Source organism: Lepidochelys kempii, chromosome 13 (assembly GCF_965140265.1).
Source record: "Lepidochelys kempii isolate rLepKem1 chromosome 13, rLepKem1.hap2, whole genome shotgun sequence".
NCBI lineage: Eukaryota > Metazoa > Chordata > Testudines > Cheloniidae > Lepidochelys > Lepidochelys kempii.
The window spans coordinates 30,387,962-30,402,019 of NC_133268.1; the positions used below are offsets into that span (position 1 = coordinate 30,387,962).

Genomic DNA, 14,058 nt, shown 5'->3' on the forward strand with positions numbered 1-14,058 from the left:
CTGTACAATGAATCCATTGAAAGGAGCCAGGGAATAAACTTTATGAGTCAGCAGGACTTTTAGGGGCATATCTAAGGATAGAGAAGAACTCTGAAGCTTTTCCACATGCTCTGAAGCTTATGTTTGGGACACAGGAAGTACAAGCCACATGGCAAAAGGAATATAAAGGGTAGCTGCATTGTCTCCATTTTGTCTTCATTCCTGCTTCTTACCTCTGGAGTAACTTTCCTACAAACAAAACTCTGAACAACCTATCCAAGCTGTGGATGTATTCCAGAGGGACTTTCAAGCCAGCAAACTCACCAATACTGCTAAGAAACTGATATATGGACTTTGAAGTCTCTGTATGTATCTTTTTTCCTTATAATAAACCTATGGTTTTAGACACTAAAGGACTGGCTGTCAGCAGAATATTTTGGGTAAGATCCAAACGAATATTGATCTAGTAATGTGGCAGACCCTTTGGGGTCAGAAGAACATTTTGTAGATGTGAGCAGAGTTCCTAAACGTCTCACTGTACTGGACCTGCATGCTGATTGGGAGCCAGAGAACAGAATGCAATAAAGGGGGCGGTGTGATTTCTTTTTTTAGCTTCTTCATAACCAGTGTGGGGGGGGGATCAGCAGCACAGTTTGTGACGGGTTGGTGAGTTTAACTTCAGCGTTAACCACCAGTTTTGAGAGTCTCTGCACTCTTTTGCAGCCTGCCCTGAGCCTGGCATTTTCAGTGAGGGCTTCCCCAGGCACCCCAGGTCACAGTCGCCATAGACCTTTGGGATTAGGAAGTAACAGGAGTAGAAACCCCAACCCCTTAGCATTGTTGGAAACGCCACCACTGCTCCCACGGATTAGGAGTGACTGCACCTCTTCAGCTAGAAGTCTCTCATGAGAAGGATTCCTGAAGGAGGATGGGAGAACAACTGAATTGAAGAGAGTATCCCACTTCCACCACGCACACTACCCAACAATTTGCAGTAATGCAGGCCCACACCTGATAGAAGTGGGACAACCGGTCCACAAAACGTAGGAGAAATAGGATCGAGACACCGTCCTGGTACACTATCCTGAGGCGTACCCTCAAAAGGCCTACTTAAACCCTGACAAATGTCTCGGGAGGGGTGGGGGGCAGGTGCTAGGGCAGATGAGGATTGGGACAGGTTCCTCCTTCTATAGCCTCTGTTCTTTCTCCTGTTGTATTCCTGTCTCTTCTGCATAGGGTAGAACCTGTGCTTCTTAGCAGGAGCTGGTGTATGCAGACCCAAAGATTTCAGAGTAGCCCTTGAGTCTTTCAAGCTATGGAGCTTCAAATCAGTTTGCTCCAAAAAGAGTGATCTGCCTTCAAACAACAGGTCCGGGATTGCCTGCTGGACCTCACAGGGTAGACCCGAAGACTGAAGCCACAAGCTTTGCCTCATGACCACCACCAAAGCCAAGGAGCAGACTACCGTGTCCAGAGCCACCTGGAGAGACGCCATGGCCACTGCTTTGCCTTCTACACTATGGCTGAAAACTCACCCCTGGATTCCTGCAGCAAGAGCTCCCTGAACTTTGCCATAGCACTCCAGGAATTAAAGTCTGCCAACCACCAAGTGCTTGTAGGTTGGTATATCTTGAGCTGGTGGCTCAGTAGAGTAGACCTTTCTGCCAAAAAGATAGAGTTTTTTGGCATCTTTGGCCTTAGGGGTTCGCCCCTGTTGCCTCTGTCTCTCCCTTTTGTTCACCACCAAAACAACCAGCGAGCCGGGGGTGGGGGAGGGGTGTTAACATACAAAAATGTATACCCCTTGGGAGGGACAAATGTACCTCCTCTCCATCCTCTTCAATGGCAGGGCAGCCCATGATGGTCCCGAGGCCATTATAATATCCACTAAATGGGGGAGGATTCAGAGATCTCCTCTGGTTGAATGCCCAGGTTCTGGGCTACCCTCCTTGGGAGTTCCTGATGCAACCCTATAATATGGGAGGGCACCACAGCTGTTCCCACCACTGCCTCGTTGAGAGAGGAAGATGGAGAAGCTTGCACAGGCACCTGTATTTCTCCCTCTGCTCCAGATGGGTCCGGTAAGGAGGCAACCTCCTGTTCAGCACCAGGCTCAGCACAGGGGGACTGATCCCTGTTTCCAAGAGGGATGGAGCTCGTGCCTCTGATATTGCAAAATACAACCTTATGGACTGGGACCCCTGGATAGGTTGGAACGCTCAGGGATTTCAAAATGGCCACTGCAGGGGCATTTGCCATTGTGCCGGTGGCCATGTCGCCAGCGGCATGCCCTGGCCCATGTCCAGTCGCAGAGTGCTGCCTATAGGAGCAATGTCTGCTCCTGCGTGAGGCTTAGGACTCTGCTCCCAAATCAGAGTCTGAGGAGTGGCTTCTTGGCAACCAAGGCGGGGCGGTACAGACCAGTGCCAGAGAGTGGTGCCATGAACGAGGGGATTCGTGCCACAACATCATGACCAGCTTGCCGTTCGCCAGCACCTGTCTCCCTGCCACGGTGGCCCTCAGTTCTGGCGTGGTCACTGTGGCCAAGGATGGTAGCACCACGGAGAAAAGAAGGTCCCTTACAGCCTCCGGCATAAACGGTAAAGCCAAGGCTGTTGTGCTGCAGTGGCTCTCCCTTGGCAGGGAGTCCAATGGTACCAGACTCAATGACACCCTTTCCAGGGCCAGAGTCGATGATGCCGCACACCGTGTTGGTGCCTCCAACTGGCCCAGCATGGGTCACACTCTACCAGAAGCCCTATCGCCTGCAGACCTTGGGGTTGGACAGCGCCCCCAGTCTGTCTTTTTCTGCTTTTTCTTAGGCACCGGCGATTGTGAACGGTGCCGGGAGTCCCATGCCAGAGTTGATTTCCTCTGTGCTGGGGACTCATGTCGGTGCCGGGAGCCCCAGACCGTCAGTAGCAAAGTCCTTTCTTGGTACCGGGGATGTGGAACCGCACTGCACCACCACCAGAGACAGCAGGGCACTTCTTACTAACCTAGAAGTACACGGTGCCGATTCCACCTGCGTCAGCTCCGAAGTGGGATGGAGTGCTGCCTCCGTATAGAGGAACTTAAGTCTAGTTTCTCTGTCCTTTTTTGTCCTGGGTCTGAAGCTCCTGCACGTGGGTCTCTCCCAGGCACTTAAGATAGATATCATGTGGGTCACTAACCGGCATTGGTTTGTGGAATGCCATACACAGTTTGAACCCTTGGGACCGAGGCATACTGTGGTGCAGGGCGGCCTAGCCCCGCTACTACCTATATTACACTACTTAGCTACCCACTAACTTAATCCTAACAGTAACTATTTACAATTTTTACAGAAAAAAGTCCACCGAAAGAAGGCATTTGCAGAATGCAAGAGACGAGCCGAAGTTCCAGCATCCACAAGAGGCGGTAAAAAGGAACCGAAGGAGCGGTGGGGTGGCAGGACGCTATATGCCGGCACGACTCCAGGGGCGCCAGAGCCAACCTGACGGACACCACTGAGGGAAAACTTTCCCGTGGTGGTACATGCAGTGCATGCACGCCTGCGTTGGAACGGACATGAACAAGCACTTGAAGAACATCATAAACAAAAAAAGGATACACACCCATTTTAAAAAATGTGACCTACAAAGATTTAATACCCCACTGAGATGAATGGAAGCAATTCACATCTCCTAGAGCTATTGTTTTAGTCTTCCTGTTTACAGTCTTAAAAGACAATGGTGCATCAGGTCACATTTGCAAATTTTTTCCTCCAAATCATAAGTTAAAAATTTCTATTTTTTTTTTTTTTTAGGCAAACTCTTAAATTCTGCAAAAACCACTAAGTTCAAAGTTGTACGAGAAAAACGTTTTCTAACTCCCACTCACAGCCCTTGTGGCACTGTCACAAGGAGCACTTTTTTAGTAGTCTTTATTAATTTCAGACACTTAATATTAGTTCTCTCTCCTTGCTGGGATAACTTCACTCACATCCAACATGGATTTGTTGATATTCTTTCATATATAAGTATTACATTACCTCAGCATATGTAAAAAGCGAAACCAAGTCTGTGCAATGCACTCGTTGTCCATTTCAGGAGGAATCAGACTGGCATCTTCATCAGGAATTTTAAATGGAGGAAATGAAGGTCCATATGTAAAACGCAGCAATCTAGGGGACAAGTCAGTAAGGCTGTCATTGCATTAGTACTCCTCACACTTGGCACTGTTTGTACATATGTAAAAAGATGCACCATATATTGCTTTAAGCACATGTAAAATAAAAACCAATTACAAACCTTACTAAATAAGCCATGAACATTTTACACAGTCATCCATTCAAAATTAATCATCAATCCATTTAACCCTCTCTATCCCACCCTTCTCAAAAGCTACAGCCTTGGAGCATGCCTGAAAGTTCCCTGTGCTTGGACTCTGTCAGACTAAGAAAGCATTCCACATGCCGGGACCCTCTCTGAAAACACTTTGCCAGCACAACACCCTCGCTGTTTAAAAGCGGGGGACTACCAGCTTGTGTGCCATGTGTTTTGGTTTTTTTAACTGACAAGGTATTGCAAAAGGAGAGAGGCAGTTTCTCAAGTAATTAGGTCCCAAACCACTTCGGGCTTTTATTGATTTGAATCAACACATTGAATTACACCTGGAAACAAAGAGCCAGTGCAAATCCAGGTATAATATATGCTCTCCATGAGTTGCCAAGCTTATCAAGCAGACCCACTACAATCTGCAGAAGCTGGAGTCTCCAAGTGGTCTCGAAGTATAGCACCACAGAGCACATTACAATGATCCAATCTCAAGATGGTAAAGGCCTGGATAATTGAAGTGAGGTCACAGATGGAAAGAGTGATAACCTTCTGGCCAAGCAGCGATGGAACAAACCTTTCTTGTGCTTTCTGACCATCCAAAAGAAACTTAGGATCCAACCTGCCACCTCCAATTCCTCTATCTTGCAAACCGGTGAGAAATGGCACAGATTCCAATCAGAATGGTCTCATTCTTCTCCAAACTGAGTCCCTGCCACCTCAATCTCAAGTTTTTACTCTTCTTAAAATTATGCTTTGCACACCCCCAATCTGGAAAAAAAAACCTCACTTGATATTTTCCTCTCCAACTAGTGCCCCATCTGAGCTAATTGAGATGGCTATCTGTGACCCTGTATGGAATGTGGGTGAACATTTAAAATACTGATACCAATATTACAAAATAGCAATGAATAGTATACAAGATAGGCTATGTAAGGTATCACTGGAAAAGTTATAATCTGCTAAATATGATAATATTGTTATATCTATCTAATCTTACCATGAATTATAAATGTGTTATATCTGTATCTCAAATTTATCCTGTGTTTCTGGGCGACTCCCCCAGACAGACTGGCATTAGCACTATCCAACCTGCTTGATGGCCCATCAAGGGCAATCAGCTGTACAAGGAACCCACTGAGAGAAGATAGGGGCTACACGTAGTCAGCAGGACATGCAGGGACATGCTTATGGACAGGGGACTCCACGTACTTTTCCATACCCATGCATAGGCGCCAACTCTGTGGGTGCTCTGGGGCTGGAGCACCCACGGGAAAAAATTAGTGGGTTCTCTGCACCCACCGGCAGCCAAGCTCCCCTCTCCACCCCCCCACCTCACCTAACCTCTGCCTCCACCTCCTCCCATGAGCGCACCGCATCCCCGCTTCTCCCCGTAGCTCCCAGCGCTTGCCGCTGCAAAACAGCTGTTTCGCAGTGTAACAAGCTCTGGGAGGGAGGGGGGAGGAGCAAGAATGTGGCTTGCTCAGGGGAGGAGGCGGGGCCAGGGCAGGGATTTTGGGAAGGAGTCCAATAGGGGCAGGGAGGGGGCTGGAATGGGGGCAGGTTAGGAGCAGGTTGAGCACCCACCAGCACCAGAAGAAGTTGGCGCCTATGTACCCATGTGCTGTGAGCTTGTGTTTGGGACAAAAAGGATATACAACCGCATGGGAAAGGATATAAAAAAGCAGCTGCATCATCTCCAGTTTGTCTTCAATCCTGCTTCTCAGCTCTGGAGTGAGTTTTCTACAAATTGAAGCTATGAAAAATGGACTGATAGACCTATCCAAGCTTTGGATGTGTTCCACAGATACTTTACAAGCCAGCAAATTCTCCAATGCTGTTAAGAACGTGATATATGAACTCTGAAGTCATATGTATGTATCTAATTGCTTTGACTCTTAACAACTCTCTTCTCTTTTGTTTTTTTCTTATATAATAAAACCTTTAGTTTTAGATAACAAAGGATTGGCTGGCAGAGTTGTATTTTGGGTAAGATCCAAACAAGTATTGATCTGGTACTGTGTCTGGTCCTTTGGGGATAAGAAGAACATTCTGTAAAGTCAACAGAGTGAAGTAACTTCTTACTTTACTGGACTTAGTCATGGATTGGGAGCCAGAAACTGGAATGCAATAAAGGAGGTTGTGAGATTTATTTATTTTTAAGCTTCTGGATAACCAGCATGGGGGATCAAGAGCACAATGTTGTGACTGGCTGGTGAATTTAACTATAGGGTTAACCATCAGTTTTTGGAGAATCTGCTCTCCTTTTGCGGCCTGCCCTGACCTTGCCATTTTCAGTCTGGGCTACTCTAGGCACTTCGGGTCATGGGACACACTTTTCATAGCAGCAAATTTGTTATACTAGGAAGAGCAGGAAAGAAGGGAAGAAAATCAAGTCAAAGAGGCCAAACTGTAGGACAGCAAGAGCAACGTCCAACTGGGTGATTATGCTTTTCTTGAAATTGTATTTTCACACCTAGATATTTTAGTGGTTTGCACCTGGTAAATGCTGAAGACAGATTCATGCCAGGTAGTAATTTAATTGCTTTCAAAGTAAGAGTATGTTAAAGTTGAACTCTTGAACCAGTTCCTCTAACACAATGAGGGTATATCTTTACTGCAGAGTTAACTCAGGTGATCAGATTCAGAACCCAAGGTCGCCTAGCCCAGGTTTAAGCAACCACACCGCAAAGCCCTACCCAAGTTAGTGTCCTCACTGGTGCTACATTTACCCGTGTGTCTCACTAGGGGTGCTATAGGGGACATCCTATGATTCTTGGTGCTGTAATAAGCTGAGCTGCTCTGGGATTCTTTCCCAGTGAACTGTGGGAGAACTTGTCTTTCCTTATGAGCACATGGAGCGAATTGTGGGAAGGCACTGGAAGACTACCAGCACTTGAGCAATTTAGCCTGTGTCCTCACTGCAAAGTGGGTGGGTTACCAGCTCAAGTGAAAGCAGAACCTGAGCCTAGCCTATACTCCAGCAGGGCCAGCTAGCCTGGATTTAGAGCACCACTAAATTTGGGTGAAAAATTTGTTTTCTGGTGGGAGAGGCAGTAAAGGGCAACATCTCTGAAGATTCCCAGTTAACTCTGAAGTAAAGAAATACTCTTAGATACCAAAATATTAAATTTACACATACACATGCACCCCTATGGGACTAACCAATCACCATTGTTTTGATTCAGGAAACCTACTCTGAGCATATTACTAGCAGCCAAATTCAGGAAAGTTGTTTATTAAAAAGACACTTTGCTCTTTGGAAGTTGGATTAGAATTTCTTTGGGCTAAAAGGTACTCATGCAGACTAGAAGCACCACTGAGCTTAAGGTTGGCATCAAAAAACCTCAGCTCTTTATATATTAGATTTAAATAAGCAAACAAATCCACAACAGAAGTACTACATTTTACACAAGTGTCACAGAACCCACAGGTTACTTTATATCAGTGGCATTAAAACTGTTAGACATCAGAGGGCAGTAAGATCTGGGCATAAAACACATGGAGCAGCAGTGGAACAGGACACTGATGCATGCTTTACAACTGTTTACAACAGGGAGTTACAACTGTTCTTTCCAAACCAACGAATCATAAAAACACATCATAAACGTTATATACTACTACATCTAAGCAGCTACAAATAGCCAGAAGAATTGTGTATTTAGTTGTACAAAATAAAAGATGCCACACAAATATGTGTATATATATGTATGTATTGGGAGGAGGTGAGTGTCCCTTAGTGGTGAAAGAACAGGTTAAAGACTATTTAGAAAAAATGAACATGCACAAGTCCATGGGGCCGGATCCAATGCATCTGAGAGTGCTGAGGAAGTTGGCTGATGTGATTACAGAGCTCTGGCCATTATCTTTGAAAAACTCATGGTGACCGGGGGAGGTCCCGGACGCTTGGAAAAAGGCAAATAAATATAGTGCCAATCTTTAAAAAAGGGAAGAAGGAGAATCTGGGGAACTACAGAATAGCCAGCCTCACCTCAGTCCTGGGAAAAATCAAGCAGCAGGTCCTCAAGGAATCCATATTGAAGCACTTGGAGAAGAGGAAGGTGATCAAGAACAGTCAGCATGGATTCACCAAGGAAAAGTCATGCCTGACTAACCTGATTGCCTTTTATGATGAGATAACTGGCTCTGTGGATATGGGGAAAAGCAGTGGACGTGATATACCTTGACTTTAGCAAAGCTTTTGATACGATCTCCCACAGTATTCTTGTCAGCAAGTTAAAGTATGGATTGGATGGAGGGACTATAAAGGTGGATAGAAAGCTGGCTAGATTGTTGGGCCCAGCGGGCAATGATCAACAGCTCGACGTCTAGTTGGCAGCCGGTATCAAGCGGAGTGCCTTAGAGGTCGGTCCTGGGGCCGGTTTTGTTCAACATCTTCATGGATAATGGGATGGATTGCACCCTCAGCAAGTTCACAGATGATACTAAGCTGGGAAGAAAGACATAGATATGCTGGAGGGTAGGGATAGGGTCTAGAGTGACCTAGACAAATTGGAGGATTCTGCAAAATAAATCTGATGAGGTTCAACAAGGACAAGTACAGAGTCCTGCACTTAGGATGGAAGAATCCCATGCACTGCTACAGGCTGAGGACCGACTGGATAAAGGCAGTTCTGCAGAAAAGGACCCGGGGATTACAGTGGACGAGAAGCTGGATATGAGTCAACAGTGTGCCCTTGTTGCCAAGAAGGCTAACGGCATACTGGGCTGCATTAGTAGGAGCATTGCCAGCAGATCAAGGGAAGCGATTATTCCCCCTCTATTCGGCACTGGTGAGGCCACATCTGGAGTACTGCATCCAGTTTGGGGCCCTCCACTACAGAAAGGATGTGGACAGATCGGAGAGAGTCCAGAGGAGGTCAAAGAAAATGATCAGGGGGATGGGGCACATGATTTACAAGCAGAGGCTGAGGGAACTGGGCTTATTTAGTCTACAGAAGAGAAGAGTGAGGGGGGATTTGATAGCAGCCTTCGACCACCTGAAGTGGGGGTTCCAAAGAGGATGGAGCTAGGCTGTTCTCAGTGGTGGCAGATGACAGAACAAGAAGCAATGGTCTCAAGTTGCAGTGGGGGAGGTCTAGATTGGATATTAAGAAAAACTATTTCACTAGAAGGATGGTGAAGCACTGGAATGGGTTACCTAGGGAGGTGGTGGAATCTCCATCCTTAGAGGTTTTTAAGGCCCGGCTTGACAAAGCCCTAGCTGGGATGATTTAGTTGGTGTTGGTCCTGCTTTGAGGAGGGGGTTGGACTAGATGACCTCCTGAGGTCTCTTCCAACCTTAATCATCATCTTCTAAATACATGTGATGAGAAGCTGTACAGCATGACATGACATATATTTTCAGAAGCACTTGGACAGCAGAAGTTTTCCTAGAGTTGAACTGAAAGCGACTGTAGACAAGATAAAAAGTCAGAACAATGGAACATGATACGTAACAAGACTAGGTAACATTGTAATGTTTTGGATAACAGAGATATTAAGATTATACACAGACACAAAGAGACAATACACTGAACTGTTCATTTATGGAATGCTAACATTTACTAAAAATATGAACAGAAAAAAAAAATATCCATAGAACCAAACTTCATAGATATTGAAGTTTACATGGTTTTAGCAGGTATTTTGGATGAGCTGCTTGTTATTCAAATTTGCTACTGTCTGAAAAAGTGTGATCAACCATATGATAGATATGGTTACTGTACCTGTAATTATGAAATAATGGACATGCAGTTATTCTGCAAATATTGGAATATATTTGTCTCTTTAAAACTGCATTCCACAAACAAACAGAAAATACAGACAGATTAAAGACTCAATCATCACAGAAAACTGGCTGAACAACATACACTGCAAGTGTGTTCATCTCAATGTCAGTTTCTTTTGAGGTTTCACCTACCTGGAAGTAAGGGCACAGATAACCTTGCTCCACTGCTCCACTACAGCAGGGTGATGCCGCCAGTTGGCCACCATTTCTTTGGCAGTTTTCCAATAAGGGGGTGTTGGAAAGCACCGAGTGCAAGCTAGCAACCACACTTCAAACAGCACACCAATCAGTTTCTCAGCCAGATTCTCAGCAATGCCACCTTATGCAGGAACAAAACAAGCATTTAAAGCCATTTAAGATGCTAGATCTCTTTCAGCCATCTCCCCTAGGAAACCCTATTGATCCTAAAGGAATCTCATGGCTATCATGCTCATACCACTTTGAATTTGTATAGATTTCAGTTTATAAGCAATGTTTAAATACCCTTAAACCTATTCTGATCTACAACAGTACCATTTGCTTATTTTCTACACGTGCATCCAGGTTTTTAAAAAGTCCAAATGTTATAACTGATAGTACAAAGCCTAGCCATATAGGTAATGCGAACACCTGTGCAACAAGGGATTCGCCTACTTAGACACGTTATCATCACAGTAACGTGTGTGTGCGCGCGCGCGTGTGTGAGAGAGATCTGACCATGTACGTATTAGTTTACACTTGGGTACGTACTGACGTGTCTTCACACTGCCTCTCTAGCTAGGGGAAAAGAAAGAATACAGAGCTGACAGACAGAACTATGGGACCCCAAAGACAGAAGACCCAGTAATCTGGGATGGACCATCAGATGTCTTGCAGAGTATGTTTTGACAATTCATACAGGACAGAAATTGTTTAAGCAGGTTCAATTTCAGGCCATCCAACTTTAATTCAGAGTTTAAATACTAGAGATGGGTGATTGTTCTTACATGGCCACCAGCAACTTTTGATAAGTTTTTCAACATGAAAACAAACTACATTTGGGGGCCAAAACCCTTATATCCATAAGAGATGCAAATGAAAAAAAGTTAAGACACAAACCTTGCACAGTGGGAGCTGCCAAAAGTGTGTCATTAATCTGTAGGAGAAACAATAATAAAACCTCCCAAGTTTCTCGAGCCATGATGGTTGACTCACGAGCCAATTTCTGGACAGCCTTCAAAACCTGCAAACATAGTCTATTCTGACTGGACCCCACATCCTGCCTACAAGAGAAAAAACACTATTTGAGTCTCTTAACAAAACAACAAAAATGAATCTATAGCTTTGAGATTGACTACAGTACCGAAAATTCACTGTTATATGCAAAGAACTTAAAATGGCAATATTATTGAACCAAACTTTGAGTTAAGGTGATTCATGGGAATCCAACTCTGGCTCAGTGCAGGGAGGTATACAGTACAATAGCTCTTTCATGACACTACACAACAAACATGCACTCATACAAAATGCTACACCATGTATACATTTTCAGTTAGAGAAAGTACAGCTCCTTTGCATTATATTCCAATTGTTAAGTGAATGGCTCATCACTTAATGCCATGAGATCATGTAAAAACACAAAGACACATATGGGATAGGAAGAAAGGCAGAATTAAAGTGTAGTATGTATTATTTTGATTTTTAAGAGTGCTCCTAATTATTCCAGGCACATGTAAATTACAAAGCTTACCAAATAAACCAGTTCCCAATCTTCCTCACCCATTCATCCCAGGAATGACAACTTTCACCTACTCCTATATATACGCACAGCATCCTTATTTAATATGTATATTACACTAAGTTCAGTCAGGATGGGGATCCTATTGTGCAATATGCATGTATAAACATGGACAGTAATGTGATCCTGCTTTAAAGAGCTTGCGACGTAAAGAAGGGTATTTTGAAGTCACAGTTAGACCAGCAAAGATGAAGTATTTTTTTTTAATGGCATAGGGAGAGCAAAAGGGATCCGGACTTCCTCTTTGTGGAGGATATGCAGATTAGACTGACTCAGTACCTCACATGTCACCAAAAAGGAGCCCACTTATCCAAGAGAATATCTCCTAGACAAGACAAAGATAAACCTGAACATAATGGAGATGTCAGGACTTACTTACGGCCAGATATCTAATTCAGAAGAGAAGTGTTGTATTGGGAAGCAGGAGAGAATGGTGCTGGCAAACTAGTTTGGCTTCTTTGCCACCTCCTCCAACACTGCCTATCCCCAACTTACCATATGCCTAAAACCTCCTAAGCTTTTTAAAAATTCTAGAAAAGTCACTGGAATAGGAAAAGCAGATTACGGAGGTCCTCTGCATATAGAGAGAGCTTGTTCGCGGAAGCCAGAGTTTTAATATATTAGCTCTTAGGGTTATCCCATCATGAAAATATTATTGACTCTCACATACCACAACAGAGTGAGTTTTGATGAGATTGTCTGGATTTCTCTACCCATTCAAAAAGCCATTTTGTGAAATATAAAGATGAGATAGGGCAAGTGACAATGACAAAAGCTCTTCCATAGCACCAGCCATTATATATCTTCTGTCACTCCATTCTTGATGACAGGATGCCATTAACATCATAAATTTATAGCATGCAAATGTCATGCATGAATCCCACTTGATTAGGAAGGACAAGGCAAAAGCACTCACTCCACGCTCACAAGATTTCTGTGATGGAGGCAAACAGTTTGCAGCAGCAGAAAACTAAAGGGGTTAAGGGATTTCAGCAGAGTACCATCTACAGAAGATGCCCCATACTTACTTTTAGGACAAGATCTGCCAGAGCCTGAGCATTTTGTTCATCTAATGCAACTGGAAGCCTGTGTGGCACTGGGGCATTATCTAACAGCCACTGCTATTGCATTTTAGTAGTTCAATGCTTCTTGAATCAAGCGGGTTTTCCAGGGCAGGCATCCGATGAAGTGAGTTGTCGCTCACGAAAGCTTATGCTCAAATACATTTTTTAGTCTCTAAGGTGCCACAAGTCCTCCTGTTCTTTTTGAATCAAGCAGGGTAGCTAGGGTTAGGGTTCATTTCATTAGGGCTAGAAGTCAGAGGCTGACATGAGAGGGAAGGATGTAGGGGACTTCTTTCTGGTTGGTCAGTCAGCTAGGAGCGATTCCAATTTACCCTGCTCTCTCCCTCTCTCTCATTCATATTCATTGCTCTTGACACTATTTCAAAGCTATAGGTCTCAAAAGTGAGCACAGACTAACTGTTTTAGCACTGTAGCTATTGCAGGCATGGATTCTGTACATATTGCTGTTTTAGGGGACTAAATGTTGCACTATTATAAAAATGTTTATGAACACTTACTTCTGGGGCCATAAAGCCTTTAACCTGTCTGTTCTCTACCTGCCATTTCAAGTCTGCTCACTTGTAACCAATTAGGTTGACTCAGGATAGCCACCCTTCCTCATGCATTCATCTCTTAGATGGAAGATGTACACTTGAGCTATTTTAGATATCAGCACCCTCTTATCACAACTCTGGACCATTGCGCTCCTGGCAGCCAATAGCTACATCACTTCCTGGGGATGGGAAAGGAAACTATTTCACCAGGACCAACACTAAGAAAACATATTTATGGTGTGGATTGAATACTGTAATACAGGGAATGCTTTTATTCCACAAAAAGAGGGGGTAGGAAGTATTCTCCTGAATTCTATCCCCACCAGCATTCCCCATAGTATCTGAGACACTCCCACTTAGGAAAAAAAAATTAAAAGAATAATACCATTCTGAGTTTTAAGTTTCTTCCTTCCTTCCCAGCCTCCAGAAGGAACACCTCATGGGTAGTGTATATACACACAGCTTACTAGGGAAAAGCCAATCCATGAGCTCAGCTGTGCATTTAACTTTGACTATAGCAGACCCTGTGATCATTTTTAGCTCTCATGAGACAGTTCTGAGCCAGCTCCTGGGAAAGCTTTGATTTGAACTCATTTTTGTTTGGGGGAGGGAGAGAGGT

General features: G+C 44.3%; 1 protein-coding gene across 6 annotated transcripts in view; it reads right to left on the minus strand.

Annotated features, from left to right (window-relative positions):
* RALGAPB (Ral GTPase activating protein non-catalytic subunit beta) overlaps nt 1-14,058 on the minus strand; it is a 111,311-nt gene that overhangs the window by 74,519 nt on the left and 22,734 nt on the right. For 4 of the 6 annotated variants that reach the window (XM_073309965.1, XM_073309966.1, XM_073309969.1 and 1 more), the window contains exons 4-6: nt 11,143-11,306; nt 10,198-10,384; nt 3,992-4,123 (exon numbers count right to left, since the gene is read on the minus strand). The exons of 1 other annotated variant lie outside the window; for it this stretch is intronic. In XM_073309965.1, coding sequence (XP_073166066.1) covers nt 3,992-4,123; nt 10,198-10,384; nt 11,143-11,306 — 483 coding nt within the window. The remainder of the gene's footprint in view (nt 1-3,991; nt 4,124-10,197; nt 10,385-11,142; nt 11,307-14,058) is intronic. One more of the 6 variants, XM_073309970.1, reaches the window with a different exon arrangement.